The sequence below is a fragment of the Filicampus tigris genome, chromosome 8, assembly GCF_054856515.1.
Source record: "Filicampus tigris isolate MCC_2025a chromosome 8, RoL_Ftig_1.0, whole genome shotgun sequence".
Classification (NCBI taxonomy): domain Eukaryota; kingdom Metazoa; phylum Chordata; class Actinopteri; order Syngnathiformes; family Syngnathidae; genus Filicampus; species Filicampus tigris.
In genome coordinates this window covers 1482670-1505761 of record NC_141224.1, presented here as the reverse complement: position 1 = coordinate 1505761, position 23092 = coordinate 1482670, and the positions used below count along the sequence as shown (strand labels likewise).

Here is a 23092-nt window from a genome sequence, read left to right as displayed (position 1 = left end):
GTATTTGGATTGAAATTGATTGTGCAGCACGATTCTATTTTTGAAAGACCAAAATCACCCTGACAAAAAAAAAACAAAACGACTGGAATGAGGTAAGTGGCTGCTTCATGTTTGTTGAAGACATTTCACCTTAAGTGACCTTGAGCTGCATTTGCATTTCAAAAAGAAGGCACATTCCTTGCAGTGTAAGAATGTCCAAATTCTGGAAAGGTGCATTAGAGAAGCTATGAATGTCAAACTCGAAAGGCCCTCTCCAAACACGAATGCGGTTGAAGCCATCGCTTGTCATTTGCCTCCAGCAATGCCCTGAAAGCTCTCCCCCGAAGATTGTCTCCTTCCGTGGGTAGAGTGGCCACGTACCAGACACTTGAACAACATCTTGGTATGCAAAACGGCCATTTTCCAGCCACCCCTGGCAGCGCCAACAACCCTATTGTGACCACCCGCGGGCGACACACCCAACAGAGACGATACTGGTCATCGGAAGGCTACACGTCTACAATTTAGCACTCAAGAAGCCTTTCGGATCAAAGGTCAAACGTATTCAGACAGAAAAGAAGAGTCCAGTCGCCTTGTTACAAACTTGTGGATGACCCAGAATCGACACACTTCATCGATTAAAAAATCAATGAACGGCCCGACGGCTTTCTAAAGTCTTCTCAAGTGTTGATGAGCATGAGCGAGCTTTTCTGTCTTAGATTGCCGGTTTCAGTCTCATGACCAGAAATTCAGATCCAACTCGGAGGAGGAAGAGTTAAGAAGTTGTGCGAGACGTGCCTTGACAGGATCTTGAACCTCCTTTGGCAAACTCCTGCCGGGTCGACCTGCTTGTTGCCAGCAGATGGTGATGTCACGCCTCCGGCACACTGACGGCCAGCTTCAACCATTTTGTGACCCGACATGTCGTCACACACTTCTCTCTCACATCGTGTTCACTTTGGCCGCCATCTTCACTTGCAAAAACATTGACACCTTTCTACAATACAATTCATTTACTGCATACACGTCGAAATATTCTAAATTGTTGATAATTGGCGAAGAATGGAGAAGACACGGGGCAAATGTTGGCCCACAACTTTAAATTGTCTTTATTATAAATACCTGTATATATTATCATAAATTGATTACAATAAATTTACTACAATTACTACTTATGCTGAGTCATTTTAATCGGGGATGGAACTGACAATTTGCTCTTGTTGTCAATTAAAGACAGCGTCCGTTTGTTTGTATTCACATTTTATTGGTTTTCACCGCACATGTCGAGGTTAACACGTCAATATGGATTTGTTACATGAATATCTATTGCACCAAATATGACCTTTTTCCAAAAGAATAGCATTATTAATATATCATGAATAATATGAGTACGGTAGAAAGAGTTTGACACAAAAAACAAGACACAATGACAGCGCGCACATATCATGTACATCACTCGAGACCTCAGAGCAAAACGACAGCGAGCCACCTCGTCCGCGTAAACGCGTCCCTGAAGGCAACGTGACAAAATTGGCGGACCAGTTCCTGGGAGGCGCCCGTTTAAAGGCGCACACTTCACACGCTCGGAATCCGATTCTGCCGCAGACTGTTTATCCAACCTGTTTGTTGAGTGAAGGTTTGTATTTCGACCACGCGCGGGTCCTGACCCGACTGCTTTCTGGTTGCTTGGTTGCGATATGCTGGAAAGGAGCCCTGAGGCTTCGTAGCTATAAAGGAGCTTGTATCAAAAAGCGTCGTTTTTTTGTACGTCAACTGAGTCGACGGGCAAAATCGTGACACGGGCGATGACGTAGCGGTCGAGGTGGGAGTAAGTGGCTTACATCCGGCGCAAGTCATAACTAGCTCTTAAGTCTTAACCTTCTCATTTTAAGCAAATCTCAAGTGGCAAAACCAAGTTGAATTCCGACTAAATTTACAGGCAAGACGAGTTGAGCCGTGTCTCGGGTCAAGCAAGTCACACTTCAGGCCATGCGTGCCTTCGCTCTGTTCAGTATCTGGACTTAATGCCGGATGCAAAGTGTGTCACATGGGCCCTATTTTAGCTGCGCCGAAAATAAACCTGCAATACTAAAATGGTGAAAAGAGTTTCACGCTCTGTTCCCATGAAAGAGATGTCTGAATTGACTTTACAGGGTCTTTAGGTTCAACTCCAGTCAAGTCATATGAAGTTGATTGGATCAACTCGCTTGTCCTGTACGTGCATTAAAAGGCAGGAAAGACGATCTTGGCTCAATGCAGCTTGTTTTTTTCTTGTTGTTTTTTTTTTTTCTTTTGAAACATTTTTGCTATTCGGACTATTTTTGAATTGCTTTTTGATGTTGTCGCCACGCCGCAAGTGAGCTCTGCCAGCGGCGGGCGAGCGAGAAAGGAAACGTGGACGTCTCAATCCGCACCGCCCGTAAACTCAAATAAATGTAGAGCGCAGTGAGCCGACTCCTAATTAGCTATTAATGACAGCCGGGCCGCAGCGGACGGCTCGACACGACCGAATGATCGTTTGTCGGCGCTCCGGAGAACATTCTAATCCGCTACACGACTCTCCAGTCGGAGACTTAATGTTCTTTCGAGCGAAACGTGAAACGAGAGCTTTCCTTCGTCAGCCGGTTAGCGCCGAACGTACGTGAAGATTTTGTCCGGGGACCGGCAACTTTATTGGTATGACAGTTTTGAAACTGGGTAAGAGAAACTAACAGTTACAGTACATATCACATTCCAACTATGGCGTTTAAAAACCCCAAAGCGTCGAGACAAATGTTGACGTAAAGAGGCAGCAATGGTAGGAAATCAGCACTGGCAGCAATAAAATACAGAACATCACAAGTCTAAACACAAGCCTTTTTTTCTCTCCTGGTAAAAATGTTGCCCTTATGACGAGGTCTGCGCAAAGTTGCTATTGCGACACCTTGATCACGACTCTGCGCTCTGTCCGACGCAATTTGCGTGGTTCGATAGAGCGGAACGCTTCATCTTAGTTTACCGGGGCTGGGCGACGAATAGATTTGATCGACTTAATTCAAGTTCCTCGCAACAACTTGGCTGCGAACACAGAGGAGCTCGTTTACAAAAGCATAGCCAAGCTTTTTTATTTTGAAATCCCTCGAGTGACGATTTTTCAAACAACTGATTTTCAGCTTTGATTCCTGCTAAGAAGCAGACAACATGAGCAGAATAACTTTCACCTCATGTCGGGAAAGTTTGACCCCGAGGTATGTGCTCCAAAGCCACAAATATTTTACCGCGGCTTTCAAAAGTCATTCATCATCGGCATTCATTTATGAAAGATCGTCTTAACATACATGCTTTGACGGTGTTTATGCTTATCTCAATTTCTTTGGAATTGGTGAAAATTCTTACTCGGGGAGGGGGGAGGGGGCTTCACAGAAAAAAAAAAACGGTTTCAAAGCTCTCTTTTTTTATCAGGAGAAAGAAAGCAAATCCCAGAAGGTACAACAAGCCAAAAAGCAAAACTTATATTGAATTTTGTCATTGTCATTTGTTATTCTTTTAAGGAAAGGGAAAAATCATTGAAAATAGGAAATGGAAGTTTAGTGGGGAAAAAAAATGTAAGATTTTGATTTTCAGGCCATATCGCCCAGCCCAATGTCAAGACAAGCCAAGACTTGTTGATTAGCTGCTGTTTGTAAAAACAGAAAAATGGACTTTCAGTCAGCGTCATCCACATTGTCGCGAGGACCACTTAATTGCGTTTGCTCCGCACCAAACAAGTTGACCTTCACCAAAGACTGCAAAGTAAGGCCGATATAAGGCCACTCTTAATTTGAGCCTTTCTGGTCCCGCTAACTTTGCAAAGGTGTTACTGCACTTGTTGGCGTTGACCTTTTTAGAAGGACGAGGAGAAACGGCAAAGCTGTGAACAAGGTGTCATGGCAGATGGCGTCTTGTTAAAAAGATGCAAGAAAAAACTTTCTTGTCTGAGGAGGAGGTGCTGAGACACAGTGGTGGTCGGCAACGAGCTCTTGCTCATCCTCATTACTTCCTGTTCAAAAAATAGATGACTCTTCCTCCCAGCGATGTTGCCCGAGTCCCAGCGATCGCGCGCTATTCTGCGTGGACTGCAAAATTGTGCTTAGGAGTTGATGTCCCAGAAGTATTAAGGCTTTGAAAATCTCAATACCAGACTTTTTTCTTTTTTTTTTTTTTTTTTTTCCTCTTCAAAAACTACCAATGAGATGTCAGAAGTGATGCAAGATGTCTGATGTAAGAGCAGTGGTAAAGCTGCACATATCCACAAAGAAGCACAATCTAAGTCAAAATATCGAAAGAAATGGTCATAAAGAATCGGCCTGGTATTGATGTTTGTTTCCAACCCATTGGATATGTTTCGCTTTGACAGTGCGGGAGGGATGGTTCACAAAGAGTCGTCATCATCGGTGGAAATCAAAGTGTTTTGGGGTCCTAGTTTGTGGTATATTTACAGTTGAAACGATGAATATGTCCTGGCAATTATGAATATTTTTAGGAGGGGCGTCAATTGCTTTTTTTTTCTTTTTTTTTTTTTTTTAGCTATTCATGCTAGGGCTCTGTCCCCCATCCCCTTTGAAAAAAATTCCATGATTTAATTTGGGCCCAATTTTATTAGACTGGCGCTCGGCGTATAAACGGGCGTAACTTGATTTTTGTGCCAGCACAAATCGAGTCTAGCATGTTTCAAGCCGCGTTGCGCCTGTCTGGGCACAAAGCAGCCTCGCCCCCGACGCATCTGCTAATTTGGTGTCAGAAAGTAGTCGGTGTAAAAATGGGCGCATCTTCATTTGCATGCAGTGGTCTAGTTCAAAGGCTCCGTTAGGGCCAATTCTACCATCGCAAAGTCTAGCAACATACAACAAGAAAGAAAACTCGACCCGCTCGCACAGTCAGAGGAAAATAGGGCCCTTTGTGTCCAGGGACTCCTTACAAGGAAAAGGTTTGCACCAAGGTTCCTCTCATAATCCGAATAGCAATTAAACGTAACGACCATGCCTAATGCCATACGAATTAAAAAGATGAGCATTTTCAATACAAAAGTCGGAATCTTATGAGAACAAAAACGTTTTTTTTTTAATTTTTTAGAAAAAGGTTACACTATTCTGAGGATAAATTTGTATTTTTTCAAGAGAGAAAATTGGCGATCTTTGCAAGAAGGGAAATATTTTGTCCACGTAAAAAATCATATTTCCAGCAAGGCATATTTTTCCAAGATAATTGGAATTGTTTTGATCTTAAAGTCAAAGTTTACCGTGGGAAATAAGCCGCATTTTAACAAATACATAAAAAAAATACAACTTTATTCTTGTAAAATTATTCAAATGATCACTCCGTGATACGGTACGACATAATTCATTGCAAATGATTCCATCGAGTGACCCAGGTTTTAGAAACGGAGAAAATTGAGAACATTTTAAGCGATACCTCAAATGCTTTGTGAACCAAACCTCCCGCATATCCTGTTACTGGGAGTCATTAAGGATACGTGGTTAGCGCTAGCTGCAGTTAATGGAGCCAAAGGGCGGCTATGGCGAGCAGCAGCGACGGCCCCATGGTAGAAGCCAGCGAGGCGGCCAGCAGCCGGCCGTGGTTGACCAGCTTGAATGAGATGACCTCCACCTTGAACCCGTCCTCGGTGGCCATGCAGCGGAAGACGCCCTCCCTCAGGGGAGCGTCCAGCGCCGGGCCCAGGACGCAGAAGTCGCCGGAGAAGAGGCAGGGGTAGTTCTTGACGCAGTTGTCCTTTTCCCAGCGGTAGGTGGCGTGGAAGGAACGCACCGGGCAGGGCAGGAAAATGGAGGTGTTGGACGGCACCGACACTTCCCTGGGGGAGGTGCGACGCAGCTTGAGGGCTGTTGAAGAACAGTTGGAGAAAAGGGCTTCTTGTGACACTAGCCACGGATTAACCAATGAGTCATTGGGTGTGAATTCACCAGAGGTGGGAGTAAGTCACAAATTTCCAGGCTTAACCTTTCAAAAATCTGATCAGTCCCCGCTAAATTTTAAGCAAGTCGTGGTCAGTCACGACTTGGGTTAAGCAGGTCATATATCAAGGCATACAATCTTGCTCAGTCGTAACGTACAGGTATATATTTGTACATTAGCCACTTTGACTCAATCTCCGCATGGTGCTTGCCTTACCTAGCTGTCATGTCACATTCACATTTTTCCCAAAGCAGACAGTGCCTGTATTATCCATCGCTATGCGGTCCCCTTGATTGAACGCATAACTAGCATGAACCTTAGTTAATCTTGACCGGCTACCGGTTAGCGAAACTGTGAAGTTAGCGTCCAATGATGAGGTCCAATGTTGTAGTTGTTGTCTCATCGAGAAGTTCTGAACTTTGCGTGTTGCCGTTTCCTTTTTCCCGATTTCATCTAAAGCATCATCCTTGAATCCAAATGTAATCATCTTCAGAGCTCCCGCCATGAAATTTGCTTCAAGAGGTATGCTCACACTGCACAAAAAACGTTTCTTTCAAAAACTCAAATATTCAAAATATAGCTTTTCAAAATTCAAGTTTCAAGTCATGTTGCTCAAGTTCTAAGTCAAGTGCAATCTGATGAATACCAAGTCAAAATCGAGTCGAGTCTTTCATAAATTTTAGCTACGCGACTTTAGCGAAGTCTGACTCGAGTCAAGTCATGTGACTTGAGTCCCTTACGCCTGGGAATTATGCCTTTTGAGATCTGCCAAAATGTCTGTTAGCAAGCCACATAATACTGTGGCTAGTTTACATAATTATCACCCCGGCACTGAGGTTTTTTCGGCCGTGACTTTGCAGTTAAGATGAATGAAGAGCTGCCATTTTCAAGCTGCGGTCTGACTGCACAAATATTTCTGTGATGGCAAAGCAAAAAAAAAAAAAAACCCTATCCCCCCACCGGCGGTCATGACAATAAAAGCCGTTGGGGGCAGCGGGGTGGGCGTTATTTTGCTCATTTTTACAAGGTTAAAAATGTAGGTCATCATATGTGCTGTAAATCTTTGTCCTTGGGGTATTTGGACACTACGCAGTCAGGTTATTAAGACACCTGGGAACTGTTTTAAATTCTTTAAAAATAAGCTCTACACGATCTCCCTTAATGGTTGATGTTACCGGTACTCTACCGACTCGTTTCTCATGACTGACAGCTCGACTAAAGCGACAGAACAGCAACTAAATGCTTTTTAAAAATGTTTAACACTTATCACCTCAAAACCTCAAATATTTTTCCCTTTTGCTTGAACAATGGTCTCCTATTTGTAAGGACAGCTCATTAATTGCTTTGCCTGCTCCGAACAGGCTTTTCGGGCATAGTGAAGTCATTGAGTTGAAGAAAAGGCTGTAAAGCAATTAAAGCGCCTTGGCTGCATAAATACAGAGACTCTCCCAGTCACAGAGGCTGCACTGCATCAATTTACGACAGGAGGACTGGATGCCGTCAATAAAATGTGCTGTTAAACTGTAAAATAAGGATAACGCGGTGTTTATGCGACAAACTTGCGGTCAGGTAAAGACTGATTTCGCAGAAGTGACACCAGGCGTCATTACTGTAAAAGAGTCCAACGTCTCTTTTCTCGATGCGGAAATAATGACGTGAGGCGGGTGACGCTTGTCACCACCATTGGAGGTTACTGTTGCATTCTGGACTCTGAAGTTGGCTTCCATGTAAGAAACGATCCCGCCTGCAGGTTTTTAGGACCCGGCTCAATTAAGTGATAGTCATCTTTGGGCCGCTGGTTTAATTAAGATGCGGAGAGCGGTCGAGAACAGATAAAGGGCTCACCAGCAGCCTCCCCGCAAACCGACGAATTGGATTGGTCCAGATTCTGAGTGAGCATCCTGTAAGGAGGGAAGACACAGAGGACAGATTGCTCTTAAACACTCTCAGCAAGCAATTAGGAGCCTGCAAGTGTACTTTAGATGTACAATAAAACATGCAAACGATACCACTGCGTCCAAATGTTGCTGAGTACTGTCTTTCGTCGCAGGAAAACACTCTTAAAGTGCTGCATGTACATTTTAAATCTGGACTATTATAAGGAGAGCAGACGAAATGGTAGCTAAAGAGTTGAGGAGTACTGGTGGAGTAAAAGGTTATTTTGATTTGAATGAATCCTACTCGACATTTAGTCAACATTTAAAAACGTAAGGGCTAGAAATCAAAGATTTTACTATCTTTTCAGCTTGTTCCCGACCCCCCCAAAAATCTGTTCTTAACCATCCCTCCCAGAAGGTAAGAAGTACTGTAAGTAGCCTAAAAGTAGCCTAGAAAATCTGTCCATAAAGGTTCTGAACAGAATTTTGATGAAAGTTGATGCTGATGTTGGGGATAAAGACTTGTTTTAAAGCTTGTCCAGTCTCAAGAAAAATAAAGTAAATCCCATAAGGGAAGAAAAACAAAAAGCAAAACTTGTTTCAAATGAAATAATTGTCATCTGCTTGTGTGAAGTGAAGGGAAGAGGACAAAATCGCTTAAAATTGGAAATTGGTTTTGGTGAGGAAAAAAAAAATTGGATATTTTATTTTAAAGCCATATTGCCCAGCTTTAGCTAGCGCAGTAAAAAATAAATAAATCATAACTCGAGGAAACATTTGTATGTAAAACATTTGTTTGCCATGAGGATAAAACAATCCAATGAAAAAAAACAAGTGCGGTGGCAATGAAACGTGTATAGTATGTGTATTTTATCTTTCACTTGTCGTGACTGATCTCTTGGTTTGAGAGTGACAGACTTACCCGGACGTGACGTTATATCCCGGCGGGATGGCGACGCACCGCCTCCTGGCCTTGTCCCAGCCGCAATACGGGTCCCGGGAGAGGATGCACTCGCGGCACGTGTCGCCATAGCGACCACAGTCGGCCAGCGGCAGCCGCTGGACCTCCATCGCCGTGGCGACGTACAAGTGACCCTACGGCAAAACGGCAGCCTCCTTTTACAAGCAGCGGCCAATGACTTTGCAATTCATCAGCTTTCCAATCAAGATACGGAGGGAGCGGTCTTGTTTTCAGACGAGAATCCTGCCTCCATTATTAGCCTGCTTTTTAATGGTTGCTTTGTGAAATCTAGAATGGAATACCAAGTAGCCTCATCCATCTCCATAAGAGCGTAAATTATTGATTCACAAGACATGAGAGGGCCCTGGTGTACTGCGTACCTTTTGGGGGTTGATGGCCATATTGAGGACAGGCCCCTCGTTGCGGAACATGGAGTACTGGGAGATGATAAACACCCCTTCGCTGCTGTGAAGAACTTTGAGGACTTTTCCTTGTTCTGTTGGCAAAGAGAAAGCAGACACAACCTGAAGTCTTTGGACCGCTTCCATTCGTAGGTGGGCCGCTGGCTCAAAACGAATAAACCACAGAAAGGTAGAAACTGAGCTTTGGTTGATGCAAATTCTGCCTATGGTTGCACAAACAGGATTCTATTTGCCATCAAGATGTCAATTTATCTTTTCAGGGTGTATGGTGAAGCCAGTTTATCGCTGGTGAAAATTCCTGATATACATAAGACTACAATTGTCCGGACTGGCCCGGAAATTCACCGGCCGTTTTGGGAAAATGTGCATTTTTTTTTTCCTGAAATTTCCGATGACCACACCGTCCCTGCTCACGGGCATATATTCTCTCTGCTCCGTTACTGGAGTTTAAAGTCGGACTTAGTTTTATACTCTAAAACCCCATAATGAAAATCGTTGATATACCAACTGTGAGAACGATGAATTACGGTACAGCTGGCATACATTGTAGCCGGTTTGGGTTTAGCCTGCCTGAAATGCCGCCACAGGGACAGAAACCGACCCAGTTTCTCACGGCCCTGATGACAAGAATGAAGATTAGTGGTGAAGCATTTCATATCCATGGATTTTCCCCTTGCTGATTTGGAGCGGTCTGACAAATAATCCCAGAGGGAATATTTGTGTAGTCCAATGAAGCCTTTTATCACATTCCCAGCACAGTTCTTCATTTTGCTGTCCTAACGTCTTTTCCTCAAACTTCAAACCCTCTTTTGTCAAAGATAACGTGACTCATTTCATCTAGTTTATTCTATGAGATGGTCTATTTCCAGCTCTGTTATCAAGACGGTGGATCAGCACCAACACGGCAAAAGAAGCGGCAGCAGCAGCAGACGGCACTGCGGGGTGAAAACGGGTGACGGTGCAGAACTTCAGCTGCTGAGTGGACACATTTGTTTTGGTCGAACAACAGTCTTTATTTGAAAGCTTGCACACTTGGAGAAAAGGCCAAAGTGAATTATTTTCCATAGTCTCTATGAAGCCTGCAACGACAGTATTGAAACTGAAAATCGCAATAAAACACAAACCCTTGACATGGCGTAACCGCCACGCCCCAGAGTTTGCGCCTCTAATCCAGATACAGCCATAAAAGCTCACAGTGCTACCAAATGTAATATTAGTATTTTAAGTTCATTAAAAAAAACAAAAAAAACATTATCCCATATTGACGAAAAAAATTCTTCAGCAAGCCTTCGGCGACTGTGTGTAATGTGACTACTTTTTCCGGTAACGTTCATGTGAATAGAGTGAGCAAAACTGCGGCTAGCACTGATGCTAGTTTCTGGCCAGCTAAACGAGGAAAGCAGACCAGAGAAAAACAAACGTGCTGAGTGCGACTAATAACACTGAATCTGCAGACCCTCCAAGCTCTTTTTAGGTCGGCTACTCATCGAGATTACGTAGTTGAAAAGACTCCGATCTTTTTGCCCCAAGTGCTTCACAAAAACATCCCCAAATCACATCCAACATCTTCATGCACCTTCAAAGACACCGCCAGTAGCGCAACAGAGCTTTGTTTGCGATTGGAGCCTTGGAAACATGAGCAACATTTCTTAGAATTTTTATATGGTTCTAAATCTTCTCAATTTGGCCCAAATGACCTCACTGGCTGCCAGTAAAAACACGTTTTTTAATCACTCTGCTCTAACAGTATAAAAGCAAGATCTCTCTCTAATCTCAGCATTTCATTTCGACGCAAATTACAGTGGTGGTTTTTGGAAATTTTCACCAGTTTCAAGCATGTTTCCCATTGTTGGCCGACTCATGAAATTCTTCTGTCCTTGCCAGCTATAATGTGGAGCCATGCTGCTGCTTTTATTTTTCCGTTTCTTCGTGCGTGGTTATTACTGTCAAGCAGCACTCCGACGGGTAGCAGATTTGGGCGTCGTACGTGGGTTTACGCTTTGGATTCCATCTGTGACGTTTTAAATCTGGAAAAGGTATAACCAGTTGCCTTGGAGTCCAATGATTAGCCCCATCACTGTCCAATGAAATCAGAGGGACACAAATGGTCTCCGACTGTTAGCCTGCTTCTGATGGTGACTGCTTGCTGCTTTATTCAATTTGTTACTTGCTGCATAGTCAACCTCGCAGACGCGAGTGTTGGAGAGCTGCTGCGCAAGGCGCAGCGATGTCATCCATGCCGAGAGTCGAGAAGGCGACGGGAGAGCGCTCGCATCCTCCGTCAGACGTCAATGTGCTCCACTTTCTTTTAGGCCATCAGGTTGCGTCCCTCCTGTTGCCGTCACACTTCATTCCGCCGACAGCGAGAGGCCGTTGCGTGGCTCTCTCTCGTTTGTTTTCTCTTTTGCTATTTTTAGCTTCAACCGAGTCGATCATACCGAACTGACGACACTGCCAATTTGCTTGCAGAGACTCTAAGCCAATAGATGTGACATCTCCCGTGAACACGAGAGCGGCGAGAGAGTCGTGCACACATATGACTTGTGATGGTTGCCATGGTGATCTCCCTTAGGCACTAGGCAATTTTTGGAGGACCTTCTAAGAGCGACGGCAGCTGCGCGGCGTGCATATTTGATCACATAGAAATCAAATCTCTGAGTGCTCATGGCCCAATTGATGTGGAAGGTTTATTAACGATATCATGGACAAAAGATGACTTATTAATCAAGAGAACTGCACTGTTCTTCCAACATTCAATCCGTGCTGTTGTCAATACGTGAACCTTTGTGTGGCTTTTGTTCTTTGTTGCACACAAAATAAAGCAATTTTGAATCACTGCCAGGCACTGTATTCACTTTCTCATCGAGCTGGTGGTGGTGGTGGTTGGTTACTGGTATTAGTCTCAGGGCTCTGTTTGGCTGCATTTGTGTTCGCACTGGCAGATTCACAACCCAGAGACTTGAGTTTACTGTCTTTTTCAAGTAAAATGGCGGTTGAATGTCAAGAACCTCGACAAGAGCCTTCCTTTCTGGACAACCGAAGAGTTTTTGTCAGTTTTGCCACACCCATGTGGCTGCTTTTGTGGTAAAACATTCAAGGATGTGATTTGATTTTGGCTCAAGCTTTAAACCAGCCCTTGCACCAGCTCTGTGTGAAAAGTCGATTATTTTCCCAAAACCCAACCACTTGCACAATGGCGACATTACCTGTTCCGAGGTAAAGGACGCTGTAGTGCTCGTCGTTGACGGCCAGGACGATGTCCGCAACTGTGTGTGTGATTTGGTCATCTGTGGGCAGGTCCAGCGGGGCTACGCCCACCGGCCGGATCACGTCCTCGATTTCCGGGTGATATCGGATCACGCCTAGGTTTTTGAGGTCATTTCCTGCCGAGGAATTCTTTCGACCGCACTGTGTGGAGAAGCGACGGAATCAGAACCAGCGAGAGTGGAAGGATACCTAGTATACTGTGGACCCCTGCATATTTGGGGTTTGTCACTGCGGATTCCTGTATTCGCAGGATAAAAAAACTCAAAACATATTAATTAAAAAAAAATTTGGGGTAGGGAATCAACCCCCGTGTTTCGTGGAAAACATTTACTAGTGAAATATGCCTTATTACTGTATTCAAGTATTTTGGGGGTTAAAAAAATTGTCTGTTCAATTCTAAATGGTCAAAATGTGTTTGCGGATTTTCCCTATTGGTGGTTGGGCCCGGTCCCTATCCCCCACGAATAGCGCAGGTCCACTGTACTGTAAACCATAATTTGAAACCCAAACACTGTCTTCAAACCGTTGTTTCAACCCTAACCCAGCCATTAATCCCTAATATGAACACGTAACTTGTAACACTAGCCTTGGTTTGAAACCCTTAATCCTTGTTAGGAGCCCTAATCCAAAATGTTCTCTCTAATCTGAATCCCTTAATCCTTGTTGAAACCCTAACCCAATCTTTAAACCCTACATTGAAACCCCAAACCTGGATTGAAACTCTTACCCAGGCTTGAAACACTATTTTAAAACCCTAACCCTTGCCATGTAGTTGTGACACCCTGACAAGGAATTCTGTTGAGCATACTGTGAGAAAAGGGACGGAATCGAGACCAGTTGGAATGGAAGGATAATTTACCATTCCAGGTCGATTTCCAATGAAGGAGTTGCTGTAGCCTTTCAGCTTGGACGTGGAGAAGGCCTGGTCGATGTCTTCTATGGAGTAGGCGCAGATCACAGTTCTGCCCCTGGAATTGAAGACCCACAAGATAAATTGTTGGCACAGATTACGGTTCTACCGCTGGTAAAAACGGACTGATTGACAGATGATCAAACATGCAAGAGATTACGTTGGCCTTTCAGCTCACCAGGCGTTGGAAAAGAGGCCGTACATTACGCCAGCCCGCTTGTCCTGCGCGGTCAGAACCACTGCCTGCTTCATGCTGTTGTACTGCTGCTGAGTGTTCCCGGCACCGCACATGACCCGCGCCTTCATGAAGGTGGTCCACGAGTCGGCCAGCAGGTTCTTGATCCCGCCCTCGTCCACCTGTGCAACCAGAAAGATTGACGTGTGGCAAACATTAAATTCCAGAGGTGACCAATATGTAGAAGAGTGCTTCTCCAACTGGAAATACTGCTACTACGCAAATCTGCAGATGCCGAACCAGAAATGTGGGAGCTCACTATGACTTTATCTCCGACTCGTTAAGATTGCAACTTATTGTGGCAAGTTGGGTCTTTGTCCTTGAAAAGAATCTGTCCTTTTCTGAAAAGAATACAACTTTATTCTCATGACATTACAGATGTTTTTCTGTCAAAAATATTTCTATGAATTTCTTATCCAAACATTACAATTTATGTCTCAAAACTAGTCAATTCCTCTGACATGTAGGGTAACACATGGCAGCTTTGTTTGACTGGCGTGAGGATCACGGGGGGGGTCCTTAGAAAAATGTCTCCTCTTGATCCAAAAGGTTTGAGAACCCCATTCCAGAATTATCCAATAAAATCATGCAACAGAAGTTCTGACTGGGCGCTGGGATCCGTTACCGTGCAGATCCGGCCGATGCGGGCCCGGTATGGCTCCTCGTCCACTCGGGCGGTCTTGTTGATCTCACTGAAGAAGAAATAGATCTCCTCCTTATACTTGAGGGTAGACGGGATGATGGCGGCTCCAGCAAACTGAGGGTCTGAGTGGCGAGATGTAAACATGAGATGCTGACCGGAACCAAAACAGAAACTGTTTGGGTTTGAGCACCAGTTTGAAACTATTTCCGAGGCTTTGAACCCTAACTTGAGATCCTAACTGTGGTTTGAAGCCCTTATTAAAAACTGCAACCTTTGTTTGAAACCCAAATGCTGTCTCAAAACCCTGATCCTCGTTTTAAATCTTTACACTAACTTGATCTTGGAACAGTATTTGGACAACCTAACTCTAGTTTGAACCGCTGACATTTTCACATTCTCTTGGGGCGACTTGTGATGTGACATAACATTGGCATTTTCATTTGGATCACACACATTTCACTTCACCATTGACTAATGCTGCTGAGCGGGATTTTTACCCAAACCATAAACCCAATGACGAGTTCAACACTCTTTTGTTTCCGTGCGACTCCTCCTACTTACTCAGCAACCAAATGTTTTCCGTCTTCAGGAGCTTCTGGGGCCCAAAAGTGCGTCGGATGGAGCCGACATGACCGCCCACCGCTGACATGGCCGAATACAGGCTCCCATCTGAGAGGAGAACAACAGCAGCGGGTAAGAAAAGGCCAAAAATGGAGCACTGATGGATGACTGAGGGAAGATGTGGATGCAGAGAGAGAACATTAAACACAGAACCAAGGCAGAAGCCCCGGCCGGGGGCTTAACGCAATAAAGATGAAGTAGAGGAGAAACAGAGCCAGGATGAAGGCAGGAGGCTGACAGCCACCAACACGCATCAGCCTCCTTTTTCAGATTTGTTTCCATAGCAATCGGCATTAAACCTGGAATAATTAAGACCCAATTAACTCAGCCTCTGCTCTGCGGTATGTGGTAAGATCTCATATATATATTTACATGCCAGAAAGGTTCAATCTCACTGAATTTGACCTGAATGGTTGTCAAAGAGCGAAGGTTACCTCTGAAACTCATTAAGGTCCCCGTAGAGTGGAAATAAATGTCTTGAAATAAATGTCGCTAGTGTCTGGCTAATCTTAAAATATTCATACCGGTGGTACCTCGGGACTGGTGGCAAGGAACAAGGGCAGCGGTGCGAAGTGGAACTCCATCTTCGTCGCCCAAATCTTATGGCTAAAAATGCCCAGCCAATATTCGTGTGTTAATGCGAAGTTGATTCGTCATTGAAGTTGTGTGATAAACCACACACCGTCATCGTGACGCACTTGCGTCGCCGTATGACACTGACGACGACAATACTCCGTTGCCGTATGGGTGCTACAAGCATGTGCAATAAGTTGTAACTCAAAAAAACTCCGAAATTGGAGCGTTTGGAAGCTGACTTCTGGTGCAATGCCCCAGAGTACACCCCGCATTGGTGGTCAATCAGTCACATGATGAGTGATGTCATACAAACAAAATCTTTATCTAAAAGTGGAACCAAGAAGGTGGCTTTCTTTTCCGAACATGATCTTGTTGACTACATTTCTAATTTAGCGGCCATGTTCCTGCAAGCTGCTGTTGCCTTCGTAGGCAATTTGCCGAAACATATCAGGTCAATTAAATCCGTTGTACGCGCTTGTATACATAGAAACCTTAATGGTATACTTCTGAAAAAGACCATTTAAACCTTGTTCCATGATATTGTTCAGTTAATGTGTGAAAATGATCCGCCTGGAGCACCGAGCACCGAAAATGTGTTGACCTTGTGAGACTGATGAGGAACAACTGCGCTTTATTGGCTCCAGTGGATGAACATAAACGTTTTTATATGAGGCTGCGCAGGCTGACTTTGCCGCCAATGGCCTTTGGTGCCGGTACGGCGCACACATGCTGGTTTACCTGCGGGCAGGCTGATGGACTTCTGCGAAGGGTACGGCGGGGATATGTCGGAGGGCGACGCGATCTGCCCAACGCCCTGGATGTCGGTCAGCACTGTGTCGTTTACCTGCACGTGCACATGTTTGACACTCGGTCAGGAGCCCTTTTTGCGCAGGACATCCTTGAAACCCCAGGACATCCTTGAAACCTCTATGTGTAACCTTCTCCCAGGCTTTACACCCTACATTCAAACCATAAACCAGGCTTGAAACATTAACACAGGCTTTAAACCCAAATTTGAAACCAAAACTTCAAAGCCTAAACCAGTCTTTAAGCCCTACTCTGAAACCCTAACTTCAAAGCCTAAATCAAGCTTTAAGCCAGGGATCTTCAGTCCTGATCCTCAAGGACCAGTTTCCAGCGAAAACAACCTGGAAACCGGACCTTGGGGAACATAATTGAAGAGCCCTGCTTTAAAACCTACTTTAACCCTAACCCTATTTTGGAAGACTAACCCAGACTTGAAAACATATTTTGAAACCATTTTTTAAACCCTAACCCAGGCTTGATACCCTCACTTGAAACCCTACCTCAGGCTTGAAACACTCATTTGAAACACTAATGCTTGATTGAAACCATAAGACTGGCTTTCACTTACCCCTAACCCTTACCCTGAAAACCTCCTGAAAACTTCAAAACCCAACCCAGGCGCCAACCCCAACTGAAAAGGGCAACCATTGTTAGAAACACGAACCAAGGCTTTAAACCTTATTTTCAAACCCTAACCTGAAACATTTACCTTGGCTATGAATCCTAATAAAAACCTAGGTCTTTTTTGATCCTTGGAAATGTAGTGTGTATTTTGTTTCAACCACAAAATTTGGCCAGGCGGACGTTCAGCCCGCCTGCATGTTTTGTGAGCCGCTTACCAGCATCCAGCATCGAGGACTGCCGGCATTTGTCCCACACACGATAAAGGTGTCGTTGACTTTCTCAATGACCGTGATGAAGTTGTCGCACTCCAGCTGCGAGGCAAAGACACAACAAGTGAGATGAGGACGTCACGGCCGAGGATACGTCGGAAGAGATGTGAGGATGCAAACATGAAGATGAGATCCGCCGAGGGATGGATGCAGTGAAGAGGAGCCCGAACACTGTGGCGTGATGACTTTTCATTCACTCGTCCATCTATCCATTTTCAATGTGGCTTGTCCCAAACCTTTTTGCTTTGGTTGGTGGCCAGTCTAGGGTGTACTCCACTTCTCTCCTCAAAAGTAAACTGGGATTGTAATCACATTTTGGGGTTGAACAGATTATCGTCAACGGTCTACTTTACCACTTCTGCAATGACTACTTAACAATCATGTCTTTAATTACATAAACGTTGCGCTGGAATCAAAAATGTGGCTCAAGCGTGTGACGCAAGTAATTGACTTATTTGACTAAAAATGAGACCGCAGTTATCTGCAAAACGTGCAGGTCCATCCTCATATACCGAGGTGGGCGTTCCTTCAGACTGACGCACCGCTCCGTCAGTCCGTCACAGACAGAGGCCCATTTTGCTGACGAATGACGGGACACCTTATAAAATGACGGACTGACAAATGACGGGAGTGGGTTTTCATCAGTCAATGTAATGGTCACTATCCGCGTCCGTCAGTCCGTCACCAACAGACGCCCGTTTTGCTGACAATTTTGGTGGTGGTGGGGACCGACGGACATCTGACGGGCTAACCGTTGGACTTAACTAACGGACTTAACTGATGAACTGACAGACGGACTGACTAACTGATGATCGCAATTTGGTTTGTCATGAAAAATGACGGACTGACGAAGGACGAAGGGGTACCCAGGCCATGATGGATGGCGAATGACGAACCAGGAACTTTTGAAAAATGCCCACTTCCGCTCTTATCTCACCAAAGCACAAGTGCTGTAAACGCTCATCTGAAAAGGCAACCGGTAACGCTAACTGACAAACTGCCTCAATCCTCACGTCAGCCGGCAACAAATTTACCAAACGCACTCCTCTATCAGTGAAAAGAATTTACCGTTGCAAATACACAGATAAAGAGACTAAGATGAGCTGTGGTTGATCAACGACCTATTCATTATGAAAATGAACGTTGAATGCCGTCTTAACGACGCCATAAACAAAACATCCACTTGGTGTTTCACTCCAGCCGTCATCCTGCAGACAGACACCGGCACGCTCCTGTCCTCCATTTAGTCGCACCACCTCCCCACTCATCAAATCACAACATCACAAATCACGCTCAGACACCTTCACCGCCTCATAGACAGTCCAAATGTATTTAACTCGAGCAAGAATCCGACTAACACGGTCGGTAGCAGCTAGGGTCACTTCAATCCGCTGTTGCAAAGCATTCCGTCCTCCTGTACTGTGGCAAGTAGCGACCCGTTTATGACGTGAATGTCTATGAAGGGGGCGAAGTCATCTTGTATATGAGGCCAAATGCAGACAATTGTGTGTACAGCAAATTGAAAGCTTGGAAAAAGTCGTTCGACCCTCATCACACAACACCACTAAATTGTCCATAGGTGTGAATGAGGCACTAGCGGTAAAGAAGATGGTGGATGAATGCATCCGTGGAAGAATCCCTGCCCGTCATGAAAAATGTATGACAGAATGCTGCCCCCAAAAAACGTGCTGATGTCAACATCGCCACTGCAGGGGTCAGCAACTGATAACGTTGTTTGAGATCTTTATCAATTTCCATCGTTGTGACAGTGAAACGTGGCACCAACCTCACAGACCCATAAAGATGATGATGATGACGGTGAAGATGATCGGAGATGATGAAGATTGCCCTTTGAAGGCTGGAGGACAGACGGACACGAGAGAGCGCTTCTACCTCGAGGGGCGCCGGTTTGGCCTTGCAGGTGTCGATGGCGGTCTGGTCCGACGGTGCCGGGATCTGTTGGAAGAGGTGGGCTCTTTTCACATCTGTGCGCTACTAGCGTGTACTATACTGCACAAACCTGTCTACCTTCACGACTACTCAAACCATTTAGTTTTGTTTAATGACGGCCAGGAGCATTTTCAGCTAGTAATGGGATTCTCATTAAAAAAAAACGACTTCATTAGACTGCCATTGACAGGCTACTTAGCATAGCTTGGCCATATTAGAGAATGCTGGCACTTATCAGCAATCGTCCGATGGATGGCCATAAGATGATATCCATCAAAATGTAGTCGCTGACAACATCTGTGCTGTAGCGGGGCACGCGAACGATGAACCGTGATAGTGAAAGTGAATAAATCTGAAATAAGTGAATGAATAAAAGAAAGGTTTGCTCATTGAACGCGAGTGTCCTACCTGCACGTCGCGTACGCCTCGGTTGCCGAAGGTGAGCACGTAGATGACAGCCTGGCCGCCCACGTAGAGCGTGTCGCTGCCCTCCTGGTGGTACATGCTGATGTAGTTCTCGGGTTTGTCAAAGTGGAAGCGAGATGGTTCTGGGGCGGGGGGGGCGGGAAAACGACGCGTCAGACGAAGGTTTCTGCGCAGGTCCAACATTATTCAAGATTCATTGTACCGATGGACAGAAAATACACTCCAGAAACATTACACGGTTTTAGTTCAATAATCTCATTGAAATGAATTGAAATGCCATTCATCCATTGCGGCGCCCCCAAAAACCTCCACATTTAAAAACAATCAAATACAACGTGAAGGGAGCTGGTTTTTTAAAGCGTAATTACTCTAAATACTGTCGTATTCGTGTGTTGGATGTGTGCCTTGAAGGGGCGTGGCCTAGTGAGTGATTACAATCTTTTGGGGAAGGGGGGGTTCGGTTAGAGTTACTACAAAATATTTCATTTTTCCGCTTCCTTTCATTTAGCTCATCCAAGAGAAAGTAAGACCCATCCCAAACCGTCACTCACATCTTGTCAGCAAAGATGTCACACTGAGCTTCTGCCCCCTATGACCTGGAAGATGTCAAGCCAAGATGTCAAGCCAAGTGACTACACTCTCTCTATCACTTGACATGCCAAAGGTAAGCAGAGCTGCATTTGGTTTATCGCATTCGCAGACTAGTGTTTGCTACTACTTCCACTTTAAAATATATGGAGATATGTATCGAATTGGCTTTTATTGGAGGGATCTATTCTCAAATTTTTCCGTACCGTATTGAATGGTAATCCCCTTGAATCGTTCTACTTTCAAATGAACCGCCCTTGAATCACATCACATCGCATGTATCCAGAGGTGCACACCCGTACAATTCAGCTTTAAAGGTCAGCCCCAAAATGTTGTTGTTTTTTTTAACTTTTTGGTTTTGGCGGACCTCGTCTGCTAAGACTCATTGACATATGTACTCAAATGTAACTACGAGTACTTTTAGCAGCACTCTAAAAGATGACCATAAGATGTTTTGTGATTTACCTGTTGAATTGTCCCTGCCTTTGGAAATGAACACTTCAAAGAGATCAGCAGGAAATGAGCGTCGTGAGCTATGATTGTTATTGTATTCATTAAAAATGTACAAGGTCCTCACAGGAGCGTTTCAGCTGCTAATGAGATTCTCAAGAAAAACGCGTAAGGGGAGGCCGGCAAAGAAAAGAACGATTTTTTTTGGTAATATGCGGGGGCAAATAATTGTGGCCACTCTTTTCTTGGGTTCAAATGACACATTGCCACAATGGAAAGTAAACTCAGTGTATAACCCCCTCAAAATAACTCATCCTGCTATTAATATCAAAACAGCTGGCAACAAAAGTGAGTCCGCCCCTTGGTGAAAATTAGCCGTTAAACGGCGGGTTTCTTTTCATTTTCTCTATATTGTCAAGGTATGCAAATTTTCCTTAAATTCTCTGCGCATGGTCGCCTCCTCAGCTGGTCAAGTGAGGACAGTGCCGACTCGAAACATCGCCTGCTTCTGAATGCTTCACCTTGTTGTCTGCCTGTCTGGCCAAATTGTGCAGTGCGTGCGTGTGCGTGCGCGAGCGCGTGCGCGAGCGCGTGCGTGCTCTGCATTGCAATGAATGTTGACTTAGCTTGTACGTCATCTTTAGTAGCGTGTTTGTCCAGGCTTCTTTTATTATTGGGGGTGGGGGTCTCAGAAAATCCAGATCAGGCCCACACACGCTCACGTCACCCCCACCTCTCCTCCATTACACCGCCCCGCCCCCCCCCCCCCCCCCCCCCCCCCCCCCCGCATACATTAACGGGATGTGTGAGGTGTAAAAATGTGTGAGTGGAATAAATAACGACAAGGGGGGAGGGGGGGATTTTCCACGCAATCTTCCTCCCCTCCTCCTCTCCTCCATACACACACACGCGCGGGCGCGCGCGTACACGCGCGCATACATACACACACGTTGGCGTGCACGTGCATTTGGTGTTATTTGATGGCTCGTGTTGGCTGCTGCTGCTGCTGCTGCTGCAGCCTCGCTCGTCCCCGCATTGCAGCCCCGCAAGGACGTGGGGAGCAGCGCACCGCCTCCACGCGGCCGTATTTCACGTCAAGGGTGCAGCCTCGCTCGTGTGTGTGCGTGGAGAATGAAGCTTGTGTGCGTGTGTTGTGCGCGCGTGATTGACAGGCGTCTCAGTGCGCTAATTGTAAAAGCGCGCACGAAACAGCCTGCACGCCTCTTGAGGTTCGCGTCAACCTGAAGCAAATCTTCATAATCTGATGGATTATTTCAGTCAATATTGTCTTTCCTTATTCATTTTTCCACCGGAGATTTAATTAATGTAATTATCTTAAGCGGTAGCTGGGGGAGGGGAGGGGGGCGTTTTAAGGACTAATCCATTTGCGCCCTGCAGGCGTCCAAACTCATTTGAACGCGTGGATGAAATGTTCTTCAAAAGTGGGATTAATGATTGAATAAGGACAATGCAGCTGTGCTTACCGTGCACCACGAATTTCAGCCTGGCGGGCTTTGCCATCACAGCGGCGGCAAAAAGCCCCGCGAGGAGGAGGAGGAGGAGGAGGAGGTGATGATGGAGCGCGTTCATCTTCATGCTCATCGTCGCCGAAAAAAAAAACCCGCCCCCGCAAAAAAAAAAAAAAAAAAAAAAAAAAATGAGATGAATGATTAAAAAATAAGAATGAGAAGAAAAGAATCCTCTGCTTGACGCTCCTCCGTGTTGCTTCCTTGTTCGCGCGTCTGTCGCGTTCTCAGTGCACGATGCTTGCGCGCTACCGGCCGGACTTGGATGAGTCGCGCCGAGAAGAAGAAGAAGAAGAAGAAGCTCCACCTCGCAGGAGCCTGGCAACAATTGGCTGCAACGCACGCACGCACGCACGCACATTAGAGACCCACACCACCTGTTGGTGATCTTTGAACACATTGTGGTAACACTGCTAGTGCGCTCTCATGCCATTTGTAATCTCCATTCTTGGTTGCTTTTTGAAGATCATGCAAGCTTTTGCTAATATTGATTTGGATGATGAAAGCAGGAATATAATCTGTGGTTTGGTGAGCGTTCAGGGCAAGAAATACCTTTACTGACCTCATTTAACAAACTAATTTTGTCTCATTGATTCCTTAAATTCTGTCGTCGTCATTTTGCTGCATTTTCTCCTGGCTGCACTGCTTCCATGCAGTAGTTTTTTTTTTTTTTTTTTTTTTTTGGTCCAGTCAGCTTTCAGCCCCTCTGTGTTTCCATGTCAGTCCAATCCTTGATTGATCTTGTCAGAGCAAAACTGTTGGACAAGCGAAACCAATCTGTAATTTGCACACATGAATAAATTTAAATTAATAACGAGCATAGGTGCGTTCGTGTGCATATTGGCGCTCTCTTGAACTGTGACGTGATAGCGGCGGTACTAAAAGCTTGATGACGTCCCCACTGACGGCCCAGGTATCAAATGCATCGTCATCCATTTAATGCCTCAGCAAACGCATCCTAATCTGAATTAATATGTACTTTGCTATTGGTGCGGTGACAAAATCAAGGTTAATAATAAAGATTCAATTG

General features: G+C 45.1%; 1 protein-coding gene and 1 long non-coding RNA gene across 5 annotated transcripts in view; one reads left to right on the top strand and one right to left on the bottom strand.

Moving 5' to 3' along the window:
• LOC147142915 (uncharacterized) overlaps positions 1-20104 on the top strand; it is a 47318-nt gene extending 27214 nt beyond the window's left edge. For all 4 annotated transcript variants that reach the window (XR_015087831.1, XR_015087833.1, XR_015087832.1 and 1 more), the window contains 3 exons: positions 14815-14918; positions 18892-19090; positions 20007-20104. This is a non-coding gene — a long non-coding RNA (uncharacterized LOC147142915). The remainder of the gene's footprint in view (positions 1-14814; positions 14919-18891; positions 19091-20006) is intronic.
• On the bottom strand, positions 1223-22357 carry LOC147142914 (semaphorin-7A). Its single transcript, XM_086037900.1, has 14 exons — positions 22021-22357; positions 19481-19620; positions 19016-19078; positions 17069-17164; positions 16161-16266; positions 14787-14894; positions 14208-14347; positions 13526-13704; positions 13297-13405; positions 12377-12578; positions 9129-9244; positions 8710-8882; positions 7756-7811; positions 1223-5837 (listed from the first exon to the last, which is right to left on the bottom strand). Exons 1-14 carry the CDS (start codon positions 22136-22138, stop codon positions 5491-5493), a joined length of 1953 nt encoding a protein of 650 aa, XP_085894026.1. The 5' UTR covers positions 22139-22357; the 3' UTR covers positions 1223-5490.
• Between the last annotated feature and the right edge of the window lie 735 nt (positions 22358-23092).